The following is a 24,554-nucleotide window of genomic DNA, read 5'->3' as shown; positions in this document are numbered from 1 at the left end:
CACACAATGCACAAAAACATGCACATAGGATCTCAGCTGTTTCTTCCTATCTCACTTTTGGGGTGAAACAACACCATTAAAATGCATTACTGCCATGAAGTTCCTCTCTGTGCTCTTTTATTGAAGGGGTTAATCCATTTTGTTTTCGCTGGAGGTGACTGACACAGTTATGACTATTGCAGTCCACAACATGCACAGAAAGCACCTCAACACACGAAATATTAGGAAGGCAAAAAACAAAGGACATCGAGCATTCAGGGGAATAGCGGGGAGCACTCAGGAATGGGGTTGGGGTGGGGGAGCCAGGCAATAAGAGGAGAAATTTTTGAAAAATCTGGGATTTGGGTGACAAGCCCAATGCAAATGGCCTGGGGAATGATAGAAGGGAGTCAGTGGCTGGGGGCAAGGAGATGAGCTGAGTGGTGGAATGTGTGACAGGAGGAAATCACAAACACAATGGCAGCAAGATCCCAGGGGTGTTTGAGAGTGAGGCCAAGAATTTAAGGCAGCTTATATGGGTATGAGGAGCCAGCAGATGAGGGTGATAGAAACACAGGACATTAAGCCTTTGATACAAACTCATTAACCCTCATACAGTGAGTTTTCATCTCAGTTATGTCAGAGGAAAGCATCCAAATTGTAATGCAAGTCTGAGTTTTAATATTTACATGAATGCTCTACCCAACTGTGATGCACATTTGATTAAAACAATCTTGTGTAAAAGTTTTATTGCTATACATTTCATGATTTTATCAATTTCTTGTTGAGTCTTCCAAAAGCACTTTTGCCTGTCAGACATCATAAATTAGCCTAAGGTACAAATAAAGTCAGGCACCCTTTGGCTCAGTAGGTCAATGCATTGCTCTGTATCCATGCCTTTATTACCTTTTGTCATGGCTATTCAAATGTTCTCTTGGTCAGCCTCCCACTTCTGTACTCCATAAATTTAAGTTCACCCATGTCCCAATCATCCATCACCCCTGTGTTCCCCCAGCTATATTGGCTCCCAGTTCACCAATGTGTTGATTTTAAAATTCTTATTCTTGGATTCAAATTCCTCCATGGCTTTGCCCCTCGCCATTTGTTTATCCCCCTCCAACCCTGCAATCCTGAGAACTGCATTCCTCCAATTCTAGCACCCATTTCCATCGTCCTATCATTGGCTGCTGTGGCTTTAGATGTCTCAGCCCCAAGCTCTGGAGTTCTCTCCCTAAAACACTCTGCCTCTCTTCCTCTTTCTTTTCCTTAAAGTCTCTCCTTAAAACAATTCTTCAACTCACTCAAAGTTCCTCATTGAACTGCCTACAGAGCTATCCCATTTGGCAGTAGGAAAACTAAATCCATCCTTCTCCACCAAAATGCTCCTAGAATTCTGAATCCTTATTTGTTTATTGCCACAAGAATAAAAGGAGCCCTTGTGCATGATTCTGAATGGAATTCTTTTCCTACTCTTGTCCTAAGTTCTTTCATTCTCCAGGCTGGAGGACTCAGGATTTTCTTGCTGACTCCAATTATACAAGCATGGATCACTTCAATCCCAAAAGTGTTTGAAATGGATATCAAGCTGGGCAGGACATATTTCTGCAGGGCACTCTAGTCAATTAAGTGGCTAAATGAGACAAAGCTGAGTCGAACTGTGGATTTCCTCACATTCCGATAGGTAATTTTGATAATGATGGTTTGAATGAACCATCGTAAATAGGTCCCAAGGGGACCTAGACACAACTTCAGATTCTTAGACAGTTTGTGGACAGTGTTACTCCTCTAAATGACTAAATGGTCCCAATCACAAGGATGATACCATTCCAATAATGTCCCACTCTGAACAATCCCACAAGTTGGGGCTGAGCTTCTTGGTATTACCACTGGGAAAGTTATGAAATGAATTCTGCAATATCCCAATCCGCGCAGGTTATAAAGATGCAACAGTCTATCACGGGCTAACTATCAGCAGAAGGAACGAAGCTGAACTACAGGCTCTGCTGCAGCCCATTTCTGTGCAAGGACAGAATGCACAAATGAAATGTAACTGTAGGCTCTTGAAACCTTTGTGCTGATTTAAAGAGAACTGCAGTCTTCATACCTGCATAGACAATGCTGTTTGCAAAATGTGTCTACTCTTCCATTAATTTATTAATGGACAGGCAATTTGTTCCAAGATATTGCCTGCACACTCCACCCAGGCAGTTATCTGATGCATAAGCACTAAGAGGCAATTTGCTGTATAGTTTTTAAACATGCATGAGCCACCCCATCTTCTTACCACCTCCCCAACATACACCTCACCCAAGTAGCTAGACTCACATTGAACATATGCTTCCCTTTGGTGCAATCAACCATGTAATATCCTTCAGAGGTGATAACATCACTGCCTGAATTCAATGTTACCACTGCAGTAAAGAAGCTTATTTATTGAAGTGTTGCGAATACTATTTACTGGTGTTTAATCAAAACCTCTGCTATGCTTTTTAAAATCCTTGTTCTCGTGTTTTTTTTTACATTTTATTTGTTAACAGTTATCCATTCAGCTGAGTTGGAGAAGACTCTCTTGGTTCACTGTATTGTGTTAGCGATGTAAACCTATTGGGATGATTTGTGGGCTTCATCAGAAATGGCGGATGTCTCAAAATCTTACCGTTAGGTTTTACAATGTCACTTAACATATGGTGACCAGAGAGAATCTTTGTTTCATGTGTTTCCACACACACACACATGCATACACACACACACACACGCACGCACGCACATGCACGCACATTGCACCCCTTCCCTCCCACTAACATTTACATATTTTATAATATATAAAATATATATTTATGATTAGAACTGACCGGTTCTGTGACCGTTATACTATGGGTTACAGCAATGGGCACACTTTTATCAGCCAGTGGTGCACTGTGGTAGAAAGTTAAACTAAAGCCCTTCAAATACTGCTACCAGGGTCGATATACTCTGCACTGTGCTAGTCATTTATAACACACCCTGCAATAGTATCAGTTTGTGTGTCCTTTATTTTTGCCTCATTTAAAAAAAATTTGGTTTATTGTCCACGTCTTGGTGTTAACACATGTTACAAAACATAAAAGGCACAACTTTCTTAGAATGCTTTTTTTCCTCAGCTCCAAATTACTGTCCTCCTCTCTTTTGAAGGCACTGACTGGTGAGTTGCGGTTCTATGAGCATCATTTGCCCTTAGAAATCTCATGCCAGATGGAGTTTTGCAATCAAACTCGGGAGAAATTGCAACTGATCCCAAACCTGTTCTTAACCAACATCCACACACACCTAAGTGCCTACCAGTTGGAGTCATTGGGTAGCAATCTGGAGCAGGAACACTTTAATTTTCTGGCTCTGTCCTCCTGCCCAGACGTACTGAGCCCAATCATAGCACCTCTAATGGTTTCCTGGCTGAGATCAGCTTACTCAGCGTATGAAACCCGGGACCTATCAGCCTTGCATGCCTCAGTTCCATACTTGGGAGTGCATGTACCCACTTAGCAATTTAAGGAATTTTTAGTTCCTCAACACACTATGATCTACAGGAAATAATACTAGGGTGTGTTATAAGTAAGCATATAGCACATTAATAACTAACATTTTTTTAAAAAACTATCAACATTTTTGATAATTCCGTACAACGAATATGAGGCTTTTCACCACATCTGCATGCACTGAACCCTCTATCCCCATTTTCACTCTAGATGAACGTAGCTCCTTTGATTGGTTCTTACATTGCTCTGGGAGTTCTAGTCCCAGTGTTGTTCAGCCTTATCTTACTGAATTAATTTGGCCCAAGCGGTTTCCATGTCGTCATCCAAAGTATATCCAAAGAAACCATCTTGAGTATGTCCTGAAACCCAAGGTGTTAGAAATCTTCTCAGTCCAGGAAATGGATGGTATATCACTGTCAAATGATCTGATGTTACTTGACATCTTGGGGGATATCGTGTCTGAATTAATGAAACCAATCTGATGCATGGTGTACAAGCAGTGTGTAATGAGGCTTTAGGCTAAATGGATCAGCCGAACAGCTAAAAGAGCTTCAACTGCTTATCAGTCCAGTATTTACTAATTTCTGAATAAGAATAGTCATTTTTGATTAGAATTAGATCTAACCACACATTTGATCCTTCAACATTAGATTGGCATTCTAATTAGATCCGATGAACTCAAGCCACCCAAACTGGTCCATGTAATTGTTTTAAAAGTTGATGCAATGCTGATGTCGCCAGCATATTTAGCAGATGCTATTTACAAGGCATGCTTGTGGCATGGAAACCTTAAGTTTCAGAAGGTGAGGCATAATGGTGTTTCATCTTCCTGCTGATCCTTGGTGTGTTTCTGTTCTTGGACTCTGCTCACTTCAGTTCCCAACAGAGCTACTAGTATCTGAATCCATCATGTAGAAATCAGGGGCATCAGGGTTAAATAGCAGTTTGTGAACATGCATGGTGATACGTCAAATTATTATAATAGATTGTGGAATATGCAATTACTGCCAGTTGTTTAGATCTCCAGGCAGTTAAATCCACTTAAGCACAGTAGGTTAGTATCAGAGACCAGCTTTTCCTGTGACATGTTCCACCATGTCTACATAAAAGTCTGCCAGTCTTCAGTCTGAAGAACCACAATAATAGGAATAAAATCTCATCTCTCTGCGTCCAATAGCCCTCCACAGTCAGGTCTGTACATAATCTTATAAGAGCTCTTTAAATTTATTGGCTAGTGTTTTTCTTCTGTCATGTATAATTGACCCATGACAGTCGTAGAGTGAGAATGATAGATAATGTTCTGACTATCCCTACAGCTGGCAATTGGAGCATTCTGAACCTTCAACTGCAATGTCCATTTTCAATTTGGTTCCCACTGAAGGGTACACTGGGAAGGTCAGTGGTGTATTAGTCTGTATCCTGGTAGACATTATTTAAAGTAAGTAGTTGTGAAACTATGAGTCACATTTCTAGTCTGATTTGCATCTCATTTCTTTTACATGTGTAAATCCTGCTTTCCTAGTACCTCAAACTGCCTGTACAGCAGAAGACCACAGGCTATTGGCGAACATTTAGCTTGCAGGCCTTGTTTACTATGAATACCACAACGTAATGAGATCATTACGTCATTGAAGCGTGGGAACTCACAGCCATACTCGGGGGCCACATAACTGTCTAGAGTTCACAATTTATGGCCATTTTGTTTGAGCTGTTTCACGCCAATTAAGGTTAATCTGGGATGGTCCCAGACCCAATATAAACAGATCATTAATGTCTATTGGCATGGATACTACTACACTGTGGGCCTGCACCTTCTGGGAGCCTGACAATTAACAGCCACTGGAGTGAGGAGACTTTCATCTACCTGATGCCTCAGTTGGATTCAAACGCACGTCCCAAGAATGAAAGGACCTGAACATATTAGCACTCTTCTCTAAACCCTTTACATGTACAAAAGCCGCTTTGTCTGGCTCCTTGTTCTAATTGCACTATCGAGACCTATTTTCTTTTAACAACCCAACCTGAACCCTGCAGAACAAACATGAAAACCAAGTGACCCTTCGGAAAAGGCATGTTAAGGTTAAGGAAAGCTTTGCCAAGAACTTGCCGAGATTCTAAATCAATCCATGAAATGTCTCACGCATTTTCTTTCTTATTACTTCTCCCTCCCCCCATTCCCACCCTGAGACCCCACCATCCCCCTCACTGGGAGGCAATGATACCTCAAAGGAGTGCAATACCATAGGAACAGGCCACCATCATCACCTTACTATTATTTTTCAGCAGAAAGCAGCGTGTAGTAATTAGGATTGAGGGGTTATTGCCGATTACCCTGTCTCTAACCCTGGAGCATTGCTATCACTTACCCAGTTGAGATTAGCTAGTTCAGTACTAGGAATCAAGCCTGAGCTACACAAAGGGCAGTTTTATTCACTAACTCAGCTTTATTTCTGTTCTCCCCACATTTTTGTCCTCACCTCCTTAGGACACTGGGTCTTGCTGGATCATCAGTTGCAGGTAGCTGATCCTCTCTGGTACTTTACACCAGTGACCATTCTTCACTGTGCGTAGATGATGAACTCCAGCAGGCTGCACATTTATGAGAGTTGTCCCAGCTAAACCCAGACCTACACTCAGACAATTCCAGCAGGGGTTACTGGAAAGCATTCAGAAATCAATGCAAGGGTCTACGTTCCTTTTCCTGGTCCTGGGGCACTCAGGTCAATTGCAGTAGCCCTATCTTCATCCCAGCAAAGATCAGTTAATTCAGTATAGGCAGAGCATCAAACCCGAGTCTTCTCTAGTCTATATGGTTCACCACTATATCAAAGATTATATTTACTCCCTAACACTCCACCATTCTATGAAGATATGTAGGGAGCAGTACACATAAAGTAGGTGTTACTCAAAGGTGCCATGGGCATGGCCTGAGTTTCCACCAAATATGTTAAATATTTGCATTGTGGCTGTACCTTTTTGGTTATCCTTTATCCAATCAGCTTTGGCTACTTGTTGCACAATGGCCTTTCAAACTGCTTCTTTACTCTTCTGCTCTTCAGCCCAAATGGCGCCTGCTAGCTTTTCCGTCCCTACCTGTTCTATCTAATATTTAGAAAGTTCCTATGTAACATCAATAATTAACTAATCGATATTGAGTGACATGCAATGGACCTTGAACAGGCCCAGCTGAAAGCCATTGGAAGTGAATTTCTCAAATTCTTGTCAGTGGGATAGCCACTGAAGACATTTATGGCATATTCAGTTGCTGTTGGACTATGAAAAGCTTAAGATAGTCCATCATATCCAGGATGTTGCAGTGAACTGGTTTGTTTAGAATGAGGCATTGCACCTTTCAATATTTATCTATCTTCTCTGTGTTGTTTGACTTCAGACTTTAGCTCTTTGAATCCAAGAAGTGTGCGATGCAGTTTATACATCTGACGTACATTGAAAACAGAATTCTGTCTGTGCGTTTTTGGGACTATTGGGATTTGTTGCAGTATTTCCTCAGGCAGGACTTTTCTGTTCTTTACCATGGATCCCCAGAGCCTTTTCCATTGGAAAGTGGAAGCTTTAATCTTTGCAAGTGTAAATCTCTTCTCTTTGAGTACATTGCTTACACTCCACATAACAGCACCAGCGCACTTGGCACTGACAGGGCCTCGTCACCACTCGGCTCTGAGTATTGTGCCCTCGACCACAGCAGATACTCTCGCAGTTCTTGTCCTTATAGCACTTCCGCGTTGCAGTGCCCGGCGAGTACTTGCTCGGCCGGCAGAAGCTTGGCGAGTCATCAATATAGACCAAGTCAGTAGTCCTTGGAATCTGGTTTTGTTGGTGGTGAGTAGCAGCGATGGCCTTTTTCGGCGGTGTAATCTCACCTTCGCCAGTTGCTTCATTGGTTGTGCTGCCCACCTTGAGCGAGGTCTCGTATTTCAGTTTGAGTAACTTGCCGATCTCATGGAAAGGGGACAGCTGCCTCCAGCAAGTCCGAACGGTGCAGGAACCCGAAACACCATGGCATTTGCAGGTGGTCTCCACACCAGATTTGATAACCTGTAGACAAGACAGAAATACAGACATCAGTCAATATAAAAGACTATTTGTGGCAACTCAACAGTAGGAACTACGTGAGAAGTAGACTTAGATTCGTAGAATAATACTATATAATTATATTATATTTGGCCCTTTGTACCTGTGCTGGCTCTTTAAAGGAGCTATCCAAATTGCCCTGCTTTTTTTTTACTTTTCCCCATACCCCAGGAACATTTTATTCTTCAAGTATTTATTTAATTCATTTTTAAAAGTTACTATTGAGTTTGCTTCCAATACCTTATCAAGCAGTGCTTTCCAATTCATAACAACTAATGATATGAAGAAATGACTCCTCATCGCTGTAGGTTCTTTTGCTAATTATATTAATTTAATGTCCTTTGGTTACCAACCTGAAAGTGGAAACAGCTTCTCACCATTTACTCAATTAAAATCCTTCATAAATTTGAACATCTCTATTAATAATCTTCCCTTAACCTTTTTTGCCCTAAGGAGAGCAATCCCAGATTTTCCAGTCTCTCCACATAATAAGCTCCTCATCACTGGTATAATTCAAGTAAACTTCCTCAGAATCATCCCTGAAGCCTTGACATCCTTTCTAAAGCGTTGTGCCCAGAATTGGATACAATACTTTAATTGAGATCTAACCGGTGATTTATAAAAGCTTAGCATAACTTGGAGAGGTTCCTCTGAAAGGACTGTTCCATTTCAAAACATCTATGGCAATAATTTCTGTGGCAATTCTCCCCATAGTCTACAGTTACTTCAGCAGACTGCTGGTCGAAGGAGAAATGGCCATTTATGCCAATTTCTCCAGAGCTTCCAACAGGCTTTTGCAGAGGTCGTAACTCCTCATTTTGTGCTCAGTGGTGAGAGGCATTAGAATCAGGAAATGAAATTTTGTCAGCTTCACATATTTCTGAGGTCAGATTTAGGATGGTTCGAGGAAGAGTAAAACTCCCTCTACTCCACCCCAACAAGGCAGACTTGCTTTTATTTAGCATCTTTCATGACATCAGGACGTCTCAAAAGCACATCACAGCCAAGTAAGTACTTTTTGAAATGTAGTCACTGTGTGATGTAGGAAATGCAGCAGCCAATCTATGCGTTGTAATATCCCAGAAACAGCAGGGAGATAAATGACGGCTGTTCAGTGATGGCGGTTGAGAGGTTAATGTTGGTCAAGCCACCAGCAGAGCTCCCTGCCCTTTTGTGACTAATGCTACTCGATTTCTTATGTCCACAAGAGCCTTGTTTGCTCACTGGTCTATGTGAAATGAGTTTTGGTTCTTTATTCTGTCAGTTCAGATTTGAATCAAGTTCACAGAGATGGAGGACCAATATCAAATCCACAACAGAACCGACTCATCTTTACAAATAGCAATTCTAAAATCTTCCTGTTTCAGGCTACAAAACAACTTTTGGAAACTTGTCAAAGTACAACATTGGCCCAACAAGATCAACTCAAAGTCGTTTGATAGTACAGAAATTGAGTATTGCTGAAAAAAGAGACTTTTTTGTCAAAGCTTTTTAACTTTCACTCATCAGGACAATTTCCAAGAATACCAAATGCAAAGGGAACAACAATTGACACTCTCTTCTCACGTGGCATAAACTGTTGTTCCCTTCGTATTTGGAATCCTTGTGAATTGTCCTGATGAGTGCAAGACAAAAAACATTGACAAAAAAAAGTTAATTTCAGTCTCACCTTCTCAGCACATAACTCAATCCCTTCTCTCATAGAGTCAAAGAATGGTTACAGCACAGGAGGATTCTGGGTGAAAATCCAGGAACTCCCTCCCTAACAGCATTGTGGGTGCTCCTACAACACATGAACTGCAGAGGTTCACAAAAGCAGCTCACCACCACCTTCAAGGGCAATGAAGGATGGGCAATACATGCTGGTCTAGCCAGCGATGCCCACATATCATGAACAAATAAGTAAAAAAGGAGGCCATTCAGCCCATCTTGTCCATGCCAGCTCTGCAAGAACAACTCAGCTAGCCACACACCCTTACCCTATAGCAAATTGTTTCTCTTCAGGTAATTATCCAATTCCCTTTTTAATCCCAATTGAATCTGCCTCCACTACACTCTCAGGCAGTGCATTCCAGATCCTAAGCACTCACTAGGTAAAAGGTTTTTCTTCATGTCTTCTTTGGTACTTTTGCCATTTACCATACATCAGTATCACTGGTTCTTGACCCTTCCACCAATGGGAACAATTTCTCGCTATTTACTCTGTCTAGACCCCTCATGATTTTGAACACTTCTATTATATCTCTTAACATTGTCTTCTCTAAGAAGAACACCCAAGCTTTCTTCAATCTATCTATGTACTGAAGTGCCCGATCCCTGGAAACATTTTCATCAATCCCTTCTGTGCCCTTTCTAAAGCCTTCACATCCATCCTAAAGTGTGGCACCCAAAATTGAACAAAGTACTCCAGTTGAGGCTGAACTAGTGCGTTACACAGGTTCATCATGACTTACTTGCTCTTCTACCCTATGCCCTTATTTATAAAGCCCAGGATCACGTTTGCCTTTTTAGCACTTTCTCAACCTACCCTGCTGCCTTCAACAATTTGTGCATATACACCTCTCTGTTTCTGCACCCCCTGTAGAAGTGCACCCTTTATTTTATTTTGCCGGTCTTCATTCTTCCTACAAAAATGTATAACTTCTCTATTCAGTAGTACACCGAAGTGTCACTCTATTCAGTAGTTTATCCTGGTAACTTATTCCTTGATAAGAGAAAACCTCGGCTTGACTTCCAATATTACTTGAATGTCTTCATTCGTAATTTGGGTCCCTTGGAGTTTGATCCATGGTTTCTGGTATAAGTAAATTATATTTAGGCTAAAACATGAAACACATGATACCATACATTCTAGGAATTTTACAGTAAATTTCTCCTGTAATTTTCTGATGCACTCTCTGATAGGGAGATTCTCTACTGGAAGCACAGATATCTAACTTTTATTCTTCATTTAACAGCTGATTGTGCAATGTTGATGTATGCAAGTGTTTTGGGTTCCTATGATAATCCTCAACAGACATTGTTGGGTATAGTGGTTATGGCAGCCCAAATGTCTGTAATTCAAATCCAGGTGTGTGAAATTCAATTTTGTTAATTTGGTGACTTGTGCCTTGGCACCAGAAATAACCAAGTATGGCAACCTGCCACCCTACCTAGTCTATTTATTCATTCTTGGGATATGGGGGGTGATTTAAGGCCAGCATTTATTGCCCATACCCAGTTGCCCTTGAGAAGGTGTTTTTGGACTTTCATATTGAACTGCTGCAGACCATGTGGCGGAGATTCTCCCACAATGCTGTTAGGTAGGAAACTCCAGGAATTTGACCCAGTGATGTTGAAGGAATGACGTTATATGTCCAAGTCAAGATTGATATGATTGCAGGAAAACTGGTTGTTGATGGTGTTTCTATGCACCTACTGCCATTGTTCTAGGTGATAGAGCTGGATCAAATTCAAGGCAGCAAAATGGAGGTCGGCTCCAGCAGATCTCACAATAACCAGCCAGATTCTTGCCGAAGAGCATGCTGGAGGTTGTAGCTCTCTCAAAGTTGCCGATTGCAAGAGTTCCATTAGGGCTTAAATTTATCTCCAGAGTGATCATTGCTGTCTTGGAAGAGATACAACCTCAATTGTTTGTCCCGTGATCCTAACCCACAGTTTGGGAACCCCTATGGTAGAGGTTGTGGGTTCCGAAGTCGCCTTGGTGAGCTGCTGCAGTGCAGCCACAGTGCTCTGGTGGTGGAGATAGTGGATATTTAAGGCTACATGTTACTCCAGTCACCTGGTTTGTATGTGGTGGCTCACTTACCTCCTTCGTCAAGATAGGTAGCATTTGGACAATGAACGCAGCCCTGCAAGCATCACCCACACCCCGAGAACAGTTAAGAAAATTAAACTCTTCAAAGTAAAAGTGGAGTTGATGCATCTGCAGTGGAGTCATTCCATCTGTTAGACTATAGCCGGAGAAATTTGACACCAGCGTGCGAAGTTTCTGTTTGCATGAAGAATTGCACAACTTCAATGCGAAATATATTTTGCATTAAATGTAATCAAACTTTCTTTTGGGAATGAATATGAGGCACCTTTACGAAACTTAACTGTGTGAATAGAAAAGGAAAACTGACATTGCTGACACAAATCAGCAGCAATTCCACTTGCAACTCCTTTAAATCTACGTCGGTTTATGATGCTGAAAGGGTTAATGTGGTGTTTGAACGTTCAGAGTTTTATTTGCTGTCAAATTTACATTACTTCCCCTCTACCCCCATGCTCCCGGTGGACTGCTCCACTGATGATGTCATGAGTTGACTCTCTGCCATGCTCTGTGCATTATCTGTTAACCCCATGACATCATCCAGTGGAAAAGTCTGTCTGAAAAACAGGGGAATAGCATTTGGCACTATGACTTAAGGTGTTAATCTGACATTTATAAGAAGACTTCATTATCCAAAGGGGATATTCCAATTAATTTTATCCATTGTTTATCCTTAGGCCATCAGAAAAATCAGAACAGGGCATTCAGTAATAAAATTGTGCCCTCTTGCTCCAGATTCCCTTGCCAGAGACAATAATTTCTCTGCATCTGATCTATTGAATTAGTTTACCACTTTAAACACCTTGATTAGATCAACCCTCAGCCTTCTAAACTTGAAAATACAAGCAATGTTTATGCACCTTGACCTCATATCTCTAAGTCCTGGTATTATTCTGGTGAATCTGCCTTCAAGGCCAGTAAGTCTTTCCTGAAGTTTGGTGAATGTACCAGCTAGGATGTGACCAAGGCTCTGCAAAACGGAAGCATCAATTCCTCACTGTTGAATTCAAACCCCCTTGAGATAAAGGCCAACATTCCATTTAGGTTTTGGATTGATTTTTGTATCTGTGCACTGTGTTTTAGTGATTTGTGTACATAGACACCCACAACTCCAAGTCTCTCACCGTTAAAAAAAATTCCAATTTGTTTTTCTCAGATCCAAAGTGCATGACCTCACAGTTCCCCACATTGAACTCCGCATGCCACTCAGTCTGTCCACTTTCCTTTGTATATCCCCATTCCTATATGCAGAATTTACTGTGCCTTATGATTGGATTTGAACTCACAAGGAAGATATAATGGGCCCAAGGTGGGGTCCAGAGCCTGTGGGGAACCCCCATCAGTTCTGTGGGGGAGGCCTGATGGAATTAAGTGTCCATTAGGCATTTGACTGGCTACTGTCAGGCCTTCTCTGGGATTGAGGACACTTCGGTGGTGGGGGGGATGTTGGGTGGAAATCCCGCCTACCGAGTACTGCCTGCCATCAGAGGTGGGCAGCTCCTCATTGCTGTGGGGGCCACCGGGAGCGTTGGCAACTGCTGGTACTGCACCCACAGGAGGCACAGGATCAATGAGGGACCCCAAGGCCTAAGGTGAGCGAGTGGGGGTCATGAGGAGGAGGTTCTGAGAGAAGGGGTGGGGAGGTGCAGGGGGAGGGTCAAAGGCAAGGGCAGGATGTGGCTTTCAGCAGCTTTCCACCTTCCTAATGCCAGGTCCCTCAATCAGGTACTGAGTGCCACACACGAGGGACAACACTCCCTCACCCCCTTCCCCAGGAGCATTGTGCAGCTCCCATTTAATCTGAGCCATAATTAAATAGCTGTGGGCTCAGGGATAATTGATGTCAACTGGTTTGTTAATGAGACTAATTGACATCTCCCACTGATAGGCAGGATTCCCGCATTGTGCCCTTTCCACCTCCAACTTAATTGATGACTATGTTCCCAATGCCAGGAATCTGATCTGGGTGCTCCCAAATCTCCCGCACCCACGCCCCGCCCCCACCCACAATCATGCCCATTCCAATGGACTCAATTAAAGTCCACCCAATGTCTGGATTACTAGTCCAGTACTATAACCAGAAATTTCCTCAATTCGGTCTCCCTGTTGTAGTACAAAGCTTTCTAAGATCACAGGGAGGGATCAGATGTAACTCCCTACCTGGTAACCTCCTAATAGTAGAACTCTCACCTCTGAGTCAGAAGATTGTGGGTTCAAGTCCTACTCCAGAACGTGAGCACAAAGCTCAAGGCTGACTTTCTAGTGCAGTACTGAGGGAGTGCTGCACTGTCAGAGGTGCCGTCTTTCGATGAAACATTAAACCAAGACCCAGTCTACCCTCTTAGATAGGTATAAAAAATTCTATAGCACTATTTCAAAGAAGAGTTCTCCACAGTGGCCTGACCAATATTTATCTCTCAATCAACTTCACAAAAACAGATGGCCATTATCACATTGCTGTTTATGGAAGCTTGCTTTGTCCAAATTAGCTGCCATGTTTCCTACATTGTAAAAGTGACTACCCTTCCAAAGTAAATATAGAAAATGCTGGAAAAACTCAGCAGATCTGGCAGCATCTGTGGACAGAGAAACATAGTTAACGTTTCGAGTCCGCACAACTCTCTTCTGAAGAAGAGAGTCATGTGGACGCGAAACGTTAACTCTGTCTTTCTCTCTCCACAGATGCTGCCAGACCTGCTGAGTTTTTCCAGCATTTTCTGCTTTTATTTCAGATTTCCAGCATTCACAGTATTTTGCTTTTTTGCTTCCAACATACTTTATTGGCTGCAAAGCACTTTGGAATGCCCGTAAATTGTGAAGGCACTATATATATATATATATATATATATATATACATACACACACAAGGCTTTTTTGATAGCTTTGTGTTGTATAGCTCATTATTACACATTTCAGTACAGTGTTTTTTACAAAGGTCAGGCAAAAGTGGCAGTTAATTTACACTCAGCAAAATGCCAGAGTTAACAGTAGGATGAACAGTTAATTTGGATTTGATGGTTGATGGAGAAATGATGGTCAGGGTACCAAGAATACTCCCTGGTCTTATTTGACTAAAGCCATGGTTTCTCCAGCTCCACCTGGTGCACTGGAACAGACCAACTGGGCCTTGGTTTAGCATTTTATCACTACTACTGAGCTTTCCGTATTGCTGTGCTCCCTCAGTACAGTACTGCAATGTTAGCTTAGATCGTGAGCTCAAACTCTTAGCACAGGGATTGAATCTATGACCTTCTGGACCTGAGAGGAGAGTGCTTTCAACTGAGCCAAGATGACACATATGTACCAGCTGTGCCAAACATGCTGCCAGGCCTCCACCAATACCACTGTAAACGAGTCAACAGAAGTTGACTGAGATGAATGGAGCTCTTTTCAGTCATCGCTTCTCTCCCTCCCTGGCAGCACTGGGCCTTCATTTGGCATTGACTCACTGACAGGTTGGATGGAACTCCAATTGTGGGACAGACAGCAGACAGAGTACTACCCCCTGCTATTCCAATGAATAGCATCAAGCTGCTGAAACACTGGGCCTTTAATGAGGGATTGAGTAGCCATCAATCAAGGGCTGACTTTGACAAGAATGTCGAAGGGAAATAGTGCTCAGGAACCTGTTTGCTTTTTTAATTCATTCCGGCAACGTGGGCATCGCTGCCAAAACCAGCATATATTGGTCATCCCCAGTCTCCTTGACTGAGTGTCTTGCTAGGCCACTTCAGAGGGCAGTTTAGAGTCAACCACATTGGTGTGGGACTGAAGTCACTTATGGGCCAGATGGGGTAAAAACAGTAGATTTCCTTCCCTAGATCATGAGTAAACAGTTGGGATTTTAAATCTGACAAATTCATGGTCATTTTTACAAAAACCCTTTTTGTTGCTAGAACTTTTTAAAACTGAGTTCAAATTCTCAAAATGCCTCAGTAAGATTATGAGCTCACAGTCTCTAGATTATTCGTCTAGGTCCCTAAAATTTCCATCCCAATAATGTAAACACTACACGACTATTTTCTACTTAAAATAAAATAATTATAAGTGCACTCTCATTTAAAGGATGATCAATGTTAGTTTGAGGAAGTAATGAGCTTACAATTAGACCAATGTGAACTGCAGACTACAATTAATCACAGATATTTATCAGCTTCAGGAAAAGCCTTGTAAATTCATCACTTTTATGTCACATGCATTGAAACCAATGTAGAATTCTTGTTGAGACTCCCCACCATGTTTCTATTCCATGGCCAGGATTTTTCACCGGCATGTAAAATGAAGCGCAGTGACGTTGGGTGTGCGTCCCGGTGTCGTCGCGCTGTCTTGCGATATTTCATTCAGCGGGCACGCGCCGGAGTCGGCTGCGCGCACACCGATATTTAAACAGCCTATTAAGGCCATTAAGGAAGCAGTTAAGGTCAACTTTATGCTTCCTGTCCAACCTTATGGTTGGCAGGCAAGCAAAAAGGCCAAGCAGCCTTTACATTTTTTAGAAAACTTCATCCACGAGCGGGATGAGGTTTCTTAAAGCTTTTATGAATTAAATTTTTTAAATTTCTGAAATATAAAAAAGTCGCATGAGAGGACATGTTTAAATTAAACTTTTAATCCATTTATTTTTTTAATTCAAAAGCACTTCAATCTCCCTAAGGCAGCTCCGTGTCTTCGGGAGATTGAAGCGCTCTTTCGCATGCATGCGCGAAAGAGCGCTGGCCCCAACTCTCCCTCTTCCCCCCACCAGCACAGGTAGCACTGAGCGCTACTGCTCGTATCTTACCCTGGGCGGGCCTTAATTGGCCTGGCCCGCCCACATAAAGCGGCGGTGCAGAGCTGATCGCGGGCGGCGGTCAGATCCACGACCGTCCCCGCCCACGATCATCGCGCCTACCCAACGCAGGAAAAATTCAGGCCTATATTTCTATTCCATTGCATTCAAAGTCATAGACAGGGGAGAGACCTCATCCCGAGTGAGACACAACCAGAGTGAGTGTGGGTATTGGCAATTTGGTGCACAGATGGAATTGAACTAGTAAGTCTTTATCTTTAATTTCTCTAATTTTTGTAAGTTCAGTAGTCTAGTTAAAAGGTTGGTAAGGTAGCTGACTCAGCTGACTGTGTGACAGTTAACTGTTAATCACCTGAAGCCGGATTAGGGCCTGAAGAGGTGTTGATTACTATTTGAAGTTTAACTAGTGCGAGTCATCTCAGCTCTATTTAAGAAAGGGACTATTTAGAAGCACACTACAGTGGGTCTGAAAAAACGTAAAGGCTGCTTGGTCTTTTTACCTGCCCGCCAACCGTAAGGTTGGACAGGAAGCATAAAGTTGACATTAATTGCTTCCTTAATGGCCTTAATAGGCTGTTTAAATATCAGCGTGTGCGCAGCCGACTCCAGCGCGTGCCCGCTGAACAAAACATCGCAAGAGACCTCATCTTGAGCGAGACACGGACGGGGTGAGTGTGGGTATTGGCAATTTGGTGCACAGTGGGAATTCGGTGCAATGGGGAAGAGGTGCTCTTTGCATTTTTTCTTTGCTATCCAACTTCTTAAATCTTCAGAGAGTGGTCTTGCTCTGCTGCAGCAGTAGAGGATACAAGGGAAAGGAATGACTGGTAGGTAGTGGGTAAGGTCGGGTAAGTATTTACTACTTTTATCGCTTATAGTTTAACGTCTTTTTGTGGTTTATAGTTTGTATATTCTGTAGTAACAATGATCAGGAAAGAAGGGCCCTAGAGTAATTGATTTAAAAGGCTTATTTTAAAGGGATAAATCATGGCACGAGGGGTCAAAGCCGTGGTGTGCTCCTCATGCTCCATGTGGGAAGCCGGGAACATTTCCAGTGCCCGGGACCAGCATGTGTGCAGGAAGTGTGTCCAGCTGCAGCTCCTGGAAGCTCGGGTTTCAGAGCTGGAACGGCGGCTGGGGACACTGTGGAGCATCCGCGAGTCTGAGAGCATCGTGGATAGCATGTTTAGAGAGGTGGTCACACCGCAGCTGAAGGGACTTGAGGAAGGAAGGGAATGGGTGACCACCAGGCAGTCCAAGATAAACAGGCAGGTAGTTCAGGAGTCCCCTGGCGTCCCGCTCACAAATCGGTATTCCATTTTGAAGGCTGATGAGGGTGTTGGTTCCTCCAGGGAGTGCAGACAGAGCCAAGCTCCTGGCACCACAAGCAGCCTGTCTGTACAGGAGGGGAGGAAGAGAGGAAGAGCAATAGTAATAGGGGATTCTATAGTCAGGGGAAAAGATAGGTGCTACTGTGGCCATCAACGTGACTCCAGGATGATGTGTTGCCTCCCTGGTGCCAGGGTCCAGGATGTCAATGAACGGCTGCAGGGCATCCTGAAGGGGGAGGGTGATAAGGCAGAGGTCATGGTACATGTTGGTACCAATGACATAGGTAGAAAGAGGGATGAGGTCTTGCATCAAGAATTCAGGGAGTTAGGCAGTAGACTAAAAAGCAAGACTTCTCGGGTTGTAATCTCTGGATTACTCCCAGTGCCATGTGCTAGCGAGCTCAGAAATAGGAGAATAGCGCAGATGAATACATGGCTTAAGAGTTGGTGCAGGAGGGAGGGTTTTAGATTCCTGGATCACTGGGACCGTTTCTGGGGAAAGTGGGACCTGTACAAGCAAGACGGTCTACATCTGAACCAGAGCGGGACCAACATCCTTGCGGGCGGGTTTGCTAATGCTGTTGGGAGGAGTACTTTAAACTAATTCGGCAGGGAGAGGGGACACAGAATGTTAGCAGACTAGGGACACATCATAATACAGTAAAACAATCAAGTCAGAGGGAGTACAACTGCATGAAGTTTCAAGGGAGTAAGGCAAGGCTGGATGGCCTCTACGTTAATGCTAGGAGTATTACAAGTAAAACGGATGAGTTAAGGGTGAGGATTGACACGTGAAATTGTGATATAGTAGCCATCACTGGGACGTGGTTATGTGGGGGGCAGGATTGGCAGCTCAACATTCCAGGATATAGAATCTTCAGGCGAGACAGAGGAGGGGGTAAAAGAGGAGGAAGCATTGCATTATTAGTTAAGGAGTCCGTTACTGCAGTAAGGAGAGATGATATCTTGGAGGGAGCATCGAATGAAGCTTTGTGGGTAGAGCTGAGGAATAAAAAAGGGACAGCCACATTGTTAGGTGTTTATTATAGACCCCCAGATAGTGAGCGAGAAACTGAGGAGCAAATATGTGCACAATTCGCGGAGGTGTGTAAAAACAATAATAGGGTAATTATATGAGGTGATTTCAACTTTCCCAACATTAATTGGGACAGACAGTGTTAAGGGCTTGGATGGAGTGGACTTCTTGAAATGTGTACAGGAGAACTTTTTAGGTCAATATGTAAAGGGTCCAACAAGGGACGGTGCAGTGCTGGACCTAATTCTGGGGAATGAAGCCGGACAGGTGGCTGAGGTGGTGGGGGAGCATTTTAGTGATAGCGAACACAACATGGTACAATTTAAGCTTGTTATGGACAAAGAAATAGACAAGTTGCAAAAAATCGTTTTGGATTGGGAGAGAGCGGATTTTAGTAAAATAAGGCAAGATTTGGCCAAGGTAGACTGGGAACAGTGCCTTGTGGGAAAATCTACAGAAGAGCGGTGGGGGGGGGGCATTCAAAAAGGAAATGGGGAGGGTACAGGCTCAACATGTTTCCTCTAGGGTGATAGGAAGGAGTAACAAGCCCAGAGAACCATGGCTGACCAGAGATATTCAGGATACGATGAGAAGGAAAAGAGAGGCTTTTAGCAGGTACAAGGGAAGCAAATCAGCAGAGGCATTAATGAAGTACAGAAAGTGCAGGGTGGAGCTTAAAAAAGCAATTCGGAGAGCAAAGAGGGAATATGAGAAAGCTCTGGCTGGTAAAAGTAGGGAAAATCCCAAGATATTCAATAAGTATATCAATGGGAAGAGCATAACCAGGGAAAGAGTAGGGCCCATAAGGGACCAAGGGGGCAATCTATGGATGGAGCTAGAGGACATCAGTAGGGTGTTGAATGAATATTTCACATCCGTCTTCACCCAAAAGAATGAGGATGAAGGTATCGAACTCAGGGAGAGAGACTGCAAGGCTCTTGAGCAAACTGATACAGGGAGTGACAAGGTATTGGAGATGTTGGCAGGCTTAAAAGTGGACAAATCTCCAGGTCTGGATGATTTGTGTCCCAGACTGCTGAGGGACGCAAGGGAGGCAAGGGAGGAGATCGCAGGGGCTCTGACCCAAATTTTAAATTCCTCTCTGGCCACAGGGGAGATGCCAGAGGACTGGAGAACAGCTAATGTGGTTCTGCTATTTAAGAAGGGTTGTAAAGATAAGCCAGGAAACTACAGGCCAGTGAGTCTCACGTCAGTGGTAGGGAAAATATTGGAGAAAACTCTGAAGGAGGGAATCTATCTCCACTTGGAGAGGCAAGGTTTGGGCAGGGATAGTCAGCATGGCTTTATCAGAGGGAGATCGTGCCTAACACATTTGATTGGATTTTTTGTGGAGGTGACCAGTTGTGTAGATGAGGGTGGTGCAGTTGATGTAGTTTATATAGATTTCAGTAAAGCCTTTGACAAGGTCCCACATAGGAGACATAAAAAAAATGCACATGGGATACAGGGTAATTTGATAAAGTGGATTCAAAATTGGCTTAGTTGTAGGAGACAGAGGGTGATGACAGAAGGATGCTTCAGTGATTGGAAGCCAGTGTCCAGTGGTGTACCACAGAAATCTGTGTTGGGTCCCCTATTATTCGTTATTTATATAAACGATATAGATGACTGTGGGAGGTAGGATTAGTAAGTTTGCGGATGACACAAAGATTGGCCAGGTGGTTAACAGTGAGGTTGAGTATCTTGGGCTACAGGAAGATATAGACGGGATGGTCAAATGGGCAGATAAGTGGCAGATGGAATTTAACCCTGAAAAGTATGAGGTGATACACTTTGGAAGGAGTAATTTGACAAGGAAGTATTCAATGAACGGCATGACACTAGGAAGTTCTGAGGAAGAAAGGGACCTTGGCGTGTGTGTCCATAGATCTCTGAAGGCGGAGGGGCATGTTAGTGGGGTGGTGAAAAAAGCCTATGGGACAATTTTCATCCTGGAGGTGGGTAGTGGGAGTGAAGAAAATTATGGACTCGGCCTGCCTGCCTCTGGAGGAAGCGCGAGAGTGCCTGCAAAGGTGGGATCTTCATTGCTGGGAGGGGGTGGGTGTGGGGGTGTGGCAGCTGCAGGGAAAAAGTTTTGAGGCTGCCACAATGGCTGCCGGATGCAAAGGCAGGCTATTTAAACGTCCCGTCTTGTTAAAATAACAAAATAAAATTAAAACACAAATAAAATAAAAACACAAAGGCTCTCACACCCTCACCCCACACACTGTCTATGCCCCCACCCACCTCCTATGCCAAGCTATGCCCTTCCACCACCCCCCACCATGTGCCTGCATACCCCCGTGCCGAGCTATTGCACTTCCATGTCCATTGGTTCCATACAGTATATAGTGGGTCAATGAACCCTATAGTGACAGCAGGATGCATGAAAAAATATTAAATTAAGTAATTCATGCATAACTTTCTGCTATGTTAAAAAATGTAATTCCACTAGAAGGCGATAAAAGTGTCAATCATCCAGACCTTTTAAAGTATTAATAGCAAAAACCACAGGCCCTTGAAACCACTTAACCTTATGTAAATATATATTGAGATCAGAGAGCCAGAACTGTCAATCAAGTAATGTTTTCTCTGGATGCAGCTGTTTCAACAAGAGTAATGGTTGTCTAGCTCTCAGTCAAGCCTCACTATGTATGATTGGCTGAGATCCCACATATGCATTTGTTGAACAGTTACTCACAAGAGGAAACATTGTTTGATTGACAGCTCAGGCGCCCTGATCTGTGTCAATTTCATAATGTTGGTTTGTACAAGGTTAAGTGGTTTCAAGGGCTTGGGTTTTTGTTTTAATATCTTAAAGGGTCCTGATGATTGACACCAAACATAGTAGAAAGTTGTGAATGAATTACTTTCTTAAAGCTTTTTTAAAAAACATTCCACTGTCACTATAGGCTTCAAAGGTTCTTGACAGTGTATGGTGGGTCAGTGGGCATGGAGGTGCCAGAGCTTGGAATAGGGGGCAAAAGGTTCCTTTTGAACTTACTTTTTAAAAGGTCCCCTCATGCAGTCTAGGGTTTATAACTCGTCTAAGGGGTCGTGAACCACAACTCTTTAAAAACCTGGCTCAACTCCATCAAAATTGCAGAGGAGCAGGATATGCCTATCTCCTCAAATGTGCCCGCCAGATCAGGAGGGCTGGATACAGGCTTTTAACAGCAACCAGCCCACACCCTTTAATGGCACTTATGAAAATCAGACAGCCTGGGATTGGAGTTGAGAATCCCGGGGCAGAACTTTCCCCCCGTCAGGTGGGAAGTTTAAGATTGGGCACACAGAGGCCCGCCTCCATTCGGCATCCCTGATCGGGGGCGTGCCATTTTATGTGGGCGGGCCAATTAAGGCCTGCCCAGCATGACGTCCCCACGGAAGCGCTATGCGCTCCCTGTGCAGACAAGGGGACGGATTCCTTGAGCCGAGAGTGCGCTCTTTCACACATGCGCACAAAAGAGCGCTCTCATCTCCGAGGTTAAATGCTGCCTCAGGGAGATCGGCTCTACAGTAAAGAATGTGTAAACTAGAAAAAAAAAATTCCCTGACATGTCCCCTCATACGACACTGTCACATGAGTTGGGGCATGTCCATCACTTTTAAATACAGTTTAATTACATTTTTTAAAACCTACATGAAATCCCACCCGTGGATGAGGTATCATGCCTTTTCTAATGCCCGCCAGGGCTCCTGGCCTACCTGCCAACTTTGAGGTTGGACGGGCAGGTTCATTAATTACTTTAATGACTCTGTCAATGGCCTCAGTTGGCTGATTCTGCTGAGCCCCCGCCTACCTGAAAATTTAAATGGAGCAGGGTGACGTTGGGAGTTCCGCCCGACGTCATCCTGCGTCATTTTACGCGTCGGCGAGCAGGTCCCATCCCCCGCTCGCCGACCATAAAATCTTGGCCCCGGAATTGGGACCCAGTCTTCGTTTTTAAAGAGTTCCCAAGTCATCCCAACTTGGTGGAAACCCAGTGGGTCTAACAATGGGGAGACGATGGCGGGAGTGGTAATGTCACTGGACTAGTAATCCAGAGGCCCAGGCTAATGCTCTGAGAACATGGGTTCAAATCCCACCACAGCAGTTGGTGGAATTTAAAATTCAGTGAATAAGTCTGGAATCTAACACTAGTCTCAGTAACGGTGCCACAAAACCATCATCAATTGTTGTAAAAACCTATCTAACTCACTAATGAGGTAATCTGCAATCCTTACACTGTCTGGCCAGATAGGACTCCAGACCCTCAGCAATGTGGTTGACCCTTAACTGCCCTCCAAAATGGCCGAGCAAGCCACTCAGTTCAAGGACGATTGTGGATGGGCAATAGCGACACCAACATCCCTGGAAAGAATATAGGGAAAAAAAACCTGAAAGGCCACAGGATGGTATGGACAGGAAGCGGGGATTGGGGGGCAAAACATCACACTGATACCATAGTGGGTATCCCTCGAAGAGTGAAGCTGAAGTGCATTGTTGTTGCAGAATAGATGGAACTTATCTCTGCATCTAACTGTACTCTACCTGACCTAGAATGCTGACATATGCTGTCTGAAATGGAAAGAGTTTCAGCTCCAGCTGTAATATTTCTGAAACAGAGTAATAAACAAAGACAGAGAGAAACATAGCTTTGAATGTAAGAACACTTCTCAGAGACATAGGCTACATTTTACAGGATTGGTGGGGGGGTGGGAATTTCTCACCACTGTGCCACCCCTCCCCTCCCCCACCCTCCCCTGCTTGATGCAAAGTCAGTTGGAAGCCAATGAGCTCCAAGGAAGTCCACCCACAGCCATAACACGCTGCGGATGGGCTATCAGTGGGACTTCCACCCCTCAGTGGGAGGAAGTCACACCCTCGGGAGCTGCTGGCCAATCAGATTGGCCAGCAGCTCCAGCAATCCCAGCAGCGCCAAAGCTCGGTAGTGGGCACTGCTAGGACTGCAGGAAGGAGGACAAAGAAGATCATGGCTGCCCCAAAAAGGTAGGTCCGGGGGTTTTTAAAGTGGGGAGGGGTCCTAGATTCCAGGAAGAGGGGTGTGGGGAGCTAGGTTTTGTAGATCAGGCAGTGCAGAAGGTGGTGACACCTTGGGGGTATGACCCTGATGCATACCAGGGCACCCTTCAAATGAGGTGCCTCCCTCCCTGCCTTTTATTATATAGCCCTTAAGAAACGCCTTGCCTATTCCTGCCTGCCTGCCCACGCCAACCGTATTATGGCATGGGCAGCATATTATTCAGGTGAATAGGCTTGCTAACAAGCCTAATTCGACTTTAATTATTAATTTAAATATGGTGGACGGGCTTCAGATTTCGGTGCCCACCCACCTAGCGTATTACGGCAATCAGCTTGGAGGTGGGTGGGAAGGCGACGAGCTAGCCCCCCGACCTTTGTTACGTGCCCCCGGCCAAAAACACACCTGGCGGAGGCACGTAAAATTCAGCCCGTACAGACAAAGCAGGTGCTAATTGGAACCTGATCTGTCCTGAGTGGTTGCAGTAATTCTACAATTAAACGCAGTAGACTTGGATTAGTCAGACTGTCTGCTTCTAACCAATGACCAGAGGCCTTTACCCAAAAGTAAGTATATATGTGTGGTTAACAGTTAAGAACAACATTGTACTGTTCGTGAAGCTCCCACAAATGTTCAGTTTGTTCTAGGATCACACTTGAAGCATAGGTACTTGGGAGTGGTAATATACAATGCACAATGGTCGTGGAGCTATTCTGCAGCAAGCCAACATGCTTTGGGGAAGGAAGAAAATTGGAGGTACCAAAAGATAAATGAATAGGAAAGGAGAATAAATGACCGTTGTGTTAAGCTACCATAGGGTCTGTGAAGCTAGAAAAGTCATAGCCTGAACTTTGAGAGCATTTACACCTCAGACTGGTCATTAACATTAATCCCAAATTAGAAATGACTTTCAGTTGCATTGGGATTAGGGCTTCTTTGCAGCTGTCTTTTTCTCAGGGAAAGAGCAGAACGAGAGA

The 24,554-nt window shown here is 43.8% G+C and overlaps 1 protein-coding gene across 1 annotated transcript in view; it reads right to left on the bottom strand.

The window, feature by feature from the left end:
- Positions 1–1,918: 1,918 nt before the first annotated feature.
- The window catches only part of wnt9a (wingless-type MMTV integration site family, member 9A), a 97,057-nt gene continuing 74,421 nt past the window's right edge, over positions 1,919–24,554 (bottom strand). Inside the window, exon 4 of the mRNA XM_078540893.1 lies at positions 1,919–7,547. Within this exon, the coding sequence (XP_078397019.1) occupies positions 7,065–7,547 (483 nt within the window). The 3' untranslated portion in view covers positions 1,919–7,064. The remainder of the gene's footprint in view (positions 7,548–24,554) is intronic.

Source organism: Cetorhinus maximus, chromosome 4, assembly GCF_964194155.1.
Source record: "Cetorhinus maximus chromosome 4, sCetMax3.hap1.1, whole genome shotgun sequence".
In the NCBI taxonomy this organism is placed as follows: domain Eukaryota; kingdom Metazoa; phylum Chordata; class Chondrichthyes; order Lamniformes; family Cetorhinidae; genus Cetorhinus; species Cetorhinus maximus.
The sequence above is the reverse complement of the archived record's forward strand: the minus strand, read 5'-3'. Positions and strand labels throughout refer to the sequence as shown.